Source organism: Rutidosis leptorrhynchoides, chromosome 4 (assembly GCF_046630445.1).
Source record: "Rutidosis leptorrhynchoides isolate AG116_Rl617_1_P2 chromosome 4, CSIRO_AGI_Rlap_v1, whole genome shotgun sequence".
Lineage (NCBI taxonomy): Eukaryota > Viridiplantae > Streptophyta > Magnoliopsida > Asterales > Asteraceae > Rutidosis > Rutidosis leptorrhynchoides.
This window is the reverse complement of record NC_092336.1, coordinates 261,438,782-261,449,021: the sequence shown is the minus strand read 5'-3', so window position 1 is coordinate 261,449,021 and position 10,240 is coordinate 261,438,782. Positions and strand designations below refer to the sequence as shown.

Here is a 10,240-nt window from a genome sequence, read left to right as displayed (position 1 = left end):
ATATATATATATATATATATATATATATATATATATATATATATATATATATATATATATATATATATATATATCTTATAATTAATCTTAACAATTAATAATTATATTGATAATACTAATACTCTTAATATTATAAATAATGGTAATAAAAATTTTAAATAAAAAGATAGTTTTTAGTAATTATGTTATTAAATGTTAATTTTATTACTAATAATAATCATAATGATAATTAAGATCACAATGTTATTACTAATTAATAATATTAATATTGTTAATAATAACATTAGTAATAATAATAATATAATCAATTAAAGGTATTATATTTCATATATATATTATATGTATCTAATGATATTGATAATACTGATATTAATAATAATAATAATAATAATAATAATAATAATAATAATAATAATAATAATAATAATAATAATAATAGTAATAACATTAATATAACAACTATATTTTAACTCGTGATTACAATTTATATATTAATATTTCAATTTTAAATATGTAACATTATATAATGTATATATAACATCATAAATGGAATATTTACAATTTATACATTTTAATATTTTACAATATTCATCTGACTATTAGTTTTGTATATAATTCATATATACATTTATATTTTAATAATAACTTATTTACTTATATTTTATTAGCTCCAATTATTATATATACTTACATTTATATATGTATATATATATATATACATACATACATACATACATACATACATATTTATTTATAAATAATTGTTCGTGAATCATCGGGATTGGTCAAAGGGTAATTGATTACATGAATACATATTTCAAAACTTTTGAGACTCAACATTACAGATTTTGTTTATCGTGTCGGAAACATATAAAGATTAAAGTTGAAATTTGATCGGAAATTTCCGGGTCATCACAGCTTTCGTCCTCGTTTTCTTCAACATCTTCGGCGGTGTTGGAAGTTCCAGCTTCTGGAGCGGCTCGGGCATGTGGAACGTGCCGAACATGGAAATTAGCCGGAAGATTCCAAATATGTTTGATGAGCTTTTGTCGTAGTAGATGATGAATGGACGAATCTCGCAATTCTTTATTAATGCGCATGTGAGCTTGAACCCTTTCCTCGATTGAGCGATTTGGACGAAGAGCTGGCTTGTAATTCTCTTCAAGTGAACACATTGCATGTCTATTGTCTTCGGTGATCATATTATGCAAAATAACACAAGCGTGCATAATTCTTCGGATTCTTTCGACATAGAATTATCGGCACGGGTTTTTTATTATTTGTCATCGACCTTGAAGCACATCGAATGCCCGTTCAATATCTTTCCGAGCAGATTCTTGATACTTTTTAAATTTTGCTGATTTAGGTCTGGCAGAGTTTTGAAAGACTTAACTAATGTCGCCCAATCCGGATATATCCCATCGGTTAGGTAGTAACCTTTATTGAAGTTACATCCGCTAATCGAAAAATTACACGGTGGAGCCGTGTCTTGAAGTAACTCGTTAAATAAATTAGATTGATTAAGGACATTGATGTCGTTGTTTGAACCAGTGGGTCCAAAATAAGCGTGCCAAAATCATAAATCATAAGATGCCATAGCTTTTAACATGAATGTTGGATAGCCATGATCGCCTCTAGTATAATGACCTTTATATTTATATGGGCAACTTTTCCATGCCCAATGCATACAATCTAGACTACCCAACATTCCCAGAAAACCATATAATTCCGCATGTGCGGATACAAGACGTGCTACGTCTTGTGGAGTCGGTTTTCTCATATACTCCGAACCGTACAAGTGAATCAAGCTTTTACAAAAATTATTCAAACAGTCATATGATGTTTGTTGGCTCATATTTAAGTACTCGTCAAAAGCATCAGGTGCAGTACCGTATGCTAATTGGCGTATCGCGGATGTACATTTTTGGAAAACATTAAAACCCAACAACCCGGTAGCATCCCGCTTTTGATGAAAATATAAAAAATAATCGGGAATAGGTTCTTGAGAGTAATTCATTATACCTTGGCATATGCATATAAACAATGGTCGACTCATCCTATAACGGCGACGAAAATAATCTCCGGGGAAAGTGGGATTCTCGGAAAAATAATCATTCCATAAACGCATCGCGGTTCCCTCTCGGTCTCTATGAATAAATCTTCTAGGCGCCCTTAGAATTGGTTGAACGATTTCTTCCTCTTCATCTTTATCTATCTTATCAAGTAGATCGAGTGCGACGATATTGAAATTAGAACTTGCAATATCCAACGCATCTTTCGTAAGACTATCCATAATTTTTTTAGGCATTTTTAATGGAATAGAATAAATATTGTGATATAAAAGTAGAGATTTTATGAAGTGATAGTATAATGGTATAAAGGTATATATAGTGGGGATCGGAAAAAAAAAAGGTACCAATGGCTATAATGCAGTTTGAAAATTAAATATAAATCATTAAATTGCATTTATTCCCGAGCACAAAATTTCATACGCATGACATACACAAGTACGGACCGAAGTGAGAGAATTGAGGGCGACCGAGGGCGGGATGAATGCCATCGGTGCCCTCTAGGGCAGAGGTGATGACAGGGTGATGGCGAGGCCCGTTGGAAATGGTGTAATAAAGCATATGCTAATCAACTAAGGGGTACAGTGTATATGTCAAAGTTATATTATCATTATATTATGACTTGTGTTATAAACTATAAATATAAAATATAAATTATAATTATAATTCAACATTTTCAACAAACTTTTGTACGTGATTTACGCACAGCTCACTTCTTAAACATTAGTTATGGGTCACCTACACGTGAAATAAGAATCTGGAATTTGTATTCGGGTAGCTAAAACGCGCGAAGCTAATAAATCCACTGCACTCGACATAACGGTTCGTTACAACGTAACAATCTCGTGCAACAGAACACCCCGCGTGACGTGTTTAGGACACGTGTCATTTCAGCTCAACGATGTTGTCTTTTCTCATACCTATTTCATCTAGTCGCATGGAAAGGATGTAAAGCTTCATTTTCAAAATTTATTCATGCATCACGAACAATGGTTAAATCCATGGTGGCATAGCACACACTTACGCATATGGCACAACGTACAATACGGGCTGACCAACACACACATAGAAAGGTATCGTTGCTCACACGGTGAAAAGGCAAGATGAATAAATAGTGTGAAAACTTGGATTCTGATAAAAACCTTCAACTGCGTGCAAGCTGCATAAGACATTTCCGCTTAACACGATATATAATGCGAACAGATTTATTGCGCGTAATGCGATATTTTACACGCACCAATGTACCTTGTGCACTTAACACTTGGTGCAGCATATCGTTAACTCGACACATAATAGAACATTCTGCACGACAGCACATTGAACCTCGAAAATTCTTCAAGGAACAACTGTTCATGAAATCGGGTGTAAAATTACAAATTTTCTTAGAAGGTTCGATGGCGGTGTAACGCGCACTTAAGCCGCATGTTTATTCTACGCATTGTAGTGACCCGAACTTTTCCATGTTTATATATATTAATTGAGATTGATGTTTACATGATTAAATGTTTCCAACATGTTAAGCAATCAAACTTGTTAAGACTTGATTAATTGAAATATGTTTCATATAGACAATTGACCACCCAAGTTGACCGGCGATTCACGAACGTTAAAACTTGTAAAAACGACTTGACGATATATATATGGATATACATATGGTTAACATGAGATTATGATAAGTAAGTATCTCCATAAGTGTATTAACAATGAGTTATATACATATAAACAAGACTACTAACTTAAGGATTTCGAAACGAGACATATATGTAACGATTATCGTTGTAACGACATTTAAATGTATATATATCATATTAAGATATATTAATATATCATAATATCATGATAATATAATAATTTAACATCTCATTAGATATAATAAACAATGGGTTAACAACATTAATTGAGATCGTTAACTTAAAGGTTTCAAAACAACACTTACATGTAACGACTAACGATGACTTAACGACTCCGTTAAAATGTATATACATGTAGTGTATTTAGATGTATTAAAATACTTTTGGAAGACTTCAAGACATATATCAAAACACTCATACTTAACGAAAATGGTTACAGTTACTTTCCCATTCTTTTCTTTCATCAAGAATTCTAGTCGTATTCTTACCCGTATTATACACAGCTTCAAAACGTACTTACTATGGGTATATACCAATAGGAACTAGCATGGGATTCCACTCTTGATTATGTCATGTATGACTAATCAATTTTAACTTCTACCATGAGCTAGTCAACTAACTAGAACTCCTTTTAACCCCACTCACCACTCACCAATTAACACTCATCATTCACTCCATTTCACTTCCAAATCTCTTTCTAATTCTCTCTCAACACACCCACACTATTATGAACGTATTTTTCCAGTAGTTAATCATCATCTTCATCAAAAATCACTTCAAGAATCAAGCTATAATCATCATAGGAAGAACACTTCAAGAATACTTCAAAAATCCCTTCAAGTTTACTAATTTACTTCCAAGCTTTCTAATCCATTCCAAGTAATCATCTAAGATCAAGAAACCTTTGTTATATACAGTAGGTTATCTTTCTTATTCAAGGTAATATTCATATTCAAACTTTGATTCAATTTCTATAACTATAAACTATCTTAATTCGAGCAAAAATCTTACTTGAACTTGTTTTTGTGTCATGATCCTACTTCAAGAACTTTCAAGCCATCCAAGATCCTTTGAAGCTAGATCATTTCTTGTCACTTCCAGTAGGTTTACCTACTAAACTTGAGGTAGTAATGATGTTCATAACATCATTCGATTCATATATATAAAACTATCTTATTCGAAGGTTTAAACTCGTAATCACTAGAACATAGTTTAGTTAATTCTAAACTTGTTCGCAAACAAAAGTTAATCCTTCTAACTTGACTTTTAAAATTAACTAAACACATGTTCTATATCTATATGATATGCTAACTTAATGATTTAAAACCTGGAAACACGAAAAACACCGTAAAACCGGATTTACACCGTCGTAGTAACACCGCGGGCTGTTTTGGGTTAGTTAATTAAAAACTATGATAAACTTTGATTTAAAAGTTGTTATTCTGAGAAAATGATTTTTATTATGAACATGAAACTATATCCAAAAATTATGGTTAAACTCAAAGTGGAAGTATGTTTTCTAAAATGGTCATCTAGACGTCGTTCTTTCGACTGAAATGACTACCTTTACAAAAACGACTTGTAACTTATTTTTCCGACTATAAACCTATACTTTTTCTGTTTAGATTCATAAAATACAGTTCAATATGAAACCATAGCAATTTGATTCATTCAAAACGGATTTAAAATGAAGAAGTTATGGGTAAAACAAGATTGGATAATTTTTCTCATTTTAGCTACGTGAAAATTGGTAACAAATCTATTCCAACCATAACTTAATCAACTTGTATTGTATATTATGTAATCTTGAGATACCATAGACACGTATACAATGTTTCGACCTATCATGTCGACACATCTATATATATTTCGGAACAACCATAGACACTCTATATGTGAATGTTGGAGTTAGCTATACAGGGTTGAGGTTGATTCCAAAATATATATAGTTTGAGTTGTGATCAATACTGAGATACGTATACACTGGGTCGTGGATTGATTCAAGATAATATTTATCGATTTATTTCTGTACATCTAACTGTGGACAACTAGTTGTAGGTTACTAACGAGGACAGCTGACTTAATAAACTTAAAACATCAAAATATATTAAAAGTGTTGTAAATATATTTTGAACATACTTTGATATATATGTATATATTGTTATAGGTTCGTGAATCAACCAGTGGCCAAGTCTTACTTCTCGACGAAGTAAAAATCTGTGAAAGTGAGTTATAGTCCCACTTTTAAAATATAATATTTTTGGGATGAGAATACATGCAGGTTTTATAAATGATTTACAAAATAGACACAAGTACGTGAAACTACATTCTATGGTTGAATTATCGAAATCGAATATGCCCCTTTTTATTAAGTCTGGTAATCTAAGAATTAGGGAACAGACACCCTAATTGACGCGAATCCTAAAGATAGATCTATTGGGCTTAACAAACCCCATCCAAAGTACCGGATGCTTTAGTACTTCGAAATTTATATCATATCCGAAGGGTGTCCCGGAATGATGGGGATATTCTTATATATGCATCTTGTTATTGTCGGTTACCAGGTGTTCACCATATGAATGATTTTTATCTCTATGTATGGGATGTGTATTGAAATATGAAATCTTGTGGTCTATTGTTACGATTTGATATATATAGGTTAAACCTATAACTCACCAACATTTTTTGTTGACGTTTTAAGCATGTTTATTCTCAGGTGATTATTAAGAGCTTCCGCTGTCGCATACTTAAATAAGGACGAGATTTGGAGTCCATGCTTGTATGATATTGTGTAAAAACTGCATTCAAGAAACTTATTTTGTTGTAACATATTTGTATTGTAAACCATTATGTAATGGTCGTGTGTAAACAGGATATTTTAGATTATCATTATTTGATAATCTACGTAAAGCTTTTTAAACCTTTATTGATGAAATAAAGGTTATGGTTTGTTTTAAAATGAATGCAGTCTTTGAAAAACGTCTCATATAGAGGTCAAAACCTCGCAACGAAATCAATTAATATGGAACGTTTTTAATCAATAAGAACGGGACATTTCAGTTGGTATCAGAGCGTTGGTCTTAGAGAACCAGAATTTTGCATTAGTTTGTCTTATCGAGTTTGTTAGGATGCATTAGTGAGTCTGGACTTCGACCGTGTTTACTTGAAAAATGATTGCTTAACAAATTTTGTTGGAAACTATATATTTTTAACATGTGAATATTATGTGATATATTAATCTCTTAACGCGTTTGATATTATGTGATAGATGTCTACCTCTAGAACAAGTTCCATTGACTCACCTAATAATAATGAAGAGTCAAATGTAAATTGGAATGATTCGTGGACTGATTCACAAGTTCCCGAAGAGGAACCAGAAGAAGAGTCGGAACCGGAAGGAGAATCGGAACCGGAAGAAGAATCGGAACCGGATGAAGAAATAGAACCGGTGGGGGAAATAATAAAACGGTTAAGTAAAAGAAAATCCTCAACCAACCGACCAAGGTTAATTATGGTCAATGGTGTTTCCGCCAAGGAAGCAAAATATTGGGTGGATTACCAATTCTCCGATGAATCGGATTCCGACGAGAATTCCGATGATGTTGTAGAAATTACCCCAACTGAATTTAAAAAGTCAAAAGAAAATAATAAGGGAAAGGGCATAAAAATAGAGAAATCTAATTCCAACCCCGATGAACTTTATATGTATCGTCAACCCCCGAAGTCCTTAAGTTGTAACAATGACCCGGGAACCTCTAAACCACCAGGTTTTTCTAAACCAATGTGGACAACGATGGCTCGTATTAGGGGAACATCATATATCCCTAGAAACTTGGCAAAACGAACCAAAACCGAAGAAGAAGAAACGAGCGAGTCGGAATAAGATAGTTGTATTCGTGTGGTGTAATATATGGAATATAGTGTTCTTATGCTTTATGATATATGTAAAAATTGCTTGTATTAATAAGTATTTTTTTTATGAATCTAACTCTTGTCTATTTTACAGTTTAAAAACACAAAATGGATAGACAACCCAATATTTTAAGAGACCTACCCGGAGACATGATTGATGAAATCTTGTCTAGAGTCGGCCAGAATTCTTCGGCACAACTATTTAAGGCGAGATCAGTTTGTAAGACATTCGAAGAACGTTCCAAGAATGTCTTGGTTTATAAGAGACTTTCGTTTGAAAGATGGGGGATATCACATTGGGAAACCCATAAGTTACGATGTGTTTACTTTGACGCATATATTGCGGGGAACCCAAATGCTATTTTACGCAACGGGTTAAGAAATTATTTTGACTCAATATATCCGAATATTGGACTTCGTGATTTAGAAAAAGCGGCTAACATGCAACATAAAGAAGCATGTTATGCTTACGGATTAGTAATGTTCGCTTCTCACCAAAGTGAGAACAAGAACATCGAGCTACAACTATTAAACAAAACGTTTCCACAAGTGACGGAGTCGGTAATTGGGGTAAGAAATGAGGTTTTTAGATTATTACGGGACTGTTGGACATTACGTAACCCTCGTCCCTTTGATGACGTTACAACACGTTGTCTTATCAACGGCCATAACGGTTATGTTGCACAAGACCAAGGATGGGAAGTAGTCCTAGTAAAACCAGAATGCATGACTTGTTTCTGGACGTATGAATTACGTGTCTTTATTGCCTTTGCTGAACGACTTGTGTACTAGCTAGAATTGTCTTCACAACTATCTTGTATCAAAGTTATTGTGTGCTATATTTCATGCTTTATGTAAAATAAGCGGTATTGTAAGTTTGTAAAATATTGTATAAAAGTTTGAACGCGAAATATTATTATAATCAGTTTTTCATATAGAATTGTAGTAGTTGAATTGTATATTAGCTACTAAGTATGAACTTAACGGGTAGGTACTACCCGAATTTAAACTTATAAAACGCTAATATGAAGAAAAAGCTTTTATAAATGAGTTCATATTATGCTACGAAATACTATTAACTACTCTTAATATTCTGTATGATTAACTTGTTTCATTTGACTATTTTGAAGGAAATGGCACCGACTACTCGACACACCGTGAATATGAATGAAGAGGAATTCCGTACTTTTCTAGCTTCAAACATAGCCGCAGTACAGGCTGCGCTACATACCAACAATAACCTTGGATCTAGCAGTACAGGAAATCGTGTAGGATGCACCTACAAAGAATTCACTGCCTGCAAACCTTTGGAATTTGATGGAACCGAAGGACCGATCGGATTGAAACGGTGGACCGAGAAGGTTGAATCGGTGTTTGCCATAAGTAAGTGTACTGAAGAGGACAAAGTGAAGTACGCTACGCATACCTTCACAGGTTCTGCGTTAACATGGTGGAATACCTATCTAGAGCAAGTGGGACAAGATGATGCGTACGCACTACCGTGGTCAGCATTCAAGCACTTGATGAACGAGAAGTACCGTCCCAGAACCGAGGTCAATAAGCTCAAGACAGAACTTAGAGGGTTACGAACCCAAGGATTTGATATTACCACGTACGAAAGACGATTCACAGAATTGTGCCTATTGTGTCCGGGAGCATTCGAAGATGAGGAAGAGAAGATCGACGCGTTTGTGAAAGGATTACCGGAAAGAATCCAAGAAGATATAAGTTCACACGAGCCCGCCTCCATACAACAGGCATGTAGAATGGCTCACAAACTAGTGAACCAGATTGAAGAAAGAATTAAAGAACAGACTGCTGAAGAGGCCAATGTGAAGCAAGTCAAAAGAAAGTGGGAGGAAAACGGTGATAAGAATCACCAATACAACAACAACAGCAATTACAACAATAATCGCAACAATTATCCCAACAATCGCAACATCAATCGCAACTACAACAAACGGCCCGACAACAACAACAACAACAACAACAACAGCAACTACAACAATCATCCCAACAACAATAATAACCGTAACAACAACAACAATCAGAAGCAACTATGCCAAAGGTGTGAAAAGAATCACTCGGGGTTCTGCACCAAATTTTGCAACAAGTGTAAAAGAAATGGTCATAGTGCGGCGAAGTGTGAGGTCTACGGACCAGGGGTTAATAGAACGAAAGGAACAAATGGTGTCGGAACGAGTAATGGCGGAGCAAGTAGTGTCGGAGCAAGTTATGCCAATGTAGTTTGTTATAAATGTGGAAAACCAGGCCACAGTATTAGAAATTGCCCGAACCAGGAGAACACGAATGGACAAGGCCGCGGAAGAGTTTTCAATATTAATGCGGCAGAGGCACAAGAAGACCCGGAGCTTGTTACGGGTACGTTTCTTATTGACAATAAATCTGCTTACGTTTTATTTGATTCGGGTGCGGATAGAAGCTATATGAGTAGAGATTTTTGTGCTAAATTAAGTTGTCCATTGACGCCTTTGGATAGTAAATTTTTACTCGAATTAGCAAATGGTAAATTAATTTCAGCAGATAATATATGTCGGAATCGAGAAATTAAACTGGTTAGCGAAACATTTAAGATTGATTTGATACCAGTAGAGTTAGGGAGTTTTG

At 33.9% G+C, this 10,240-nt stretch overlaps 1 protein-coding gene across 1 annotated transcript; it reads right to left on the bottom strand.

Annotated features, from left to right (window-relative positions):
• Positions 1-1,576: 1,576 nt before the first annotated feature.
• Positions 1,577-2,308, bottom strand: LOC139841588 (uncharacterized). Its single transcript, XM_071831802.1, has one exon. The coding sequence runs from the start codon at positions 2,306-2,308 to the stop codon at positions 1,577-1,579; it is 732 nt and encodes a 243-aa protein (XP_071687903.1).
• Between the last annotated feature and the right edge of the window lie 7,932 nt (positions 2,309-10,240).

Bases quoted from the DNA above. Each gene is read 5' to 3' on its own strand.
- LOC139841588 (XM_071831802.1), bottom strand. From the start codon at position 2,308: ATGCCTAAAAAAATTATGGATAGTCTTACGAAAGATGCGTTGGATATT.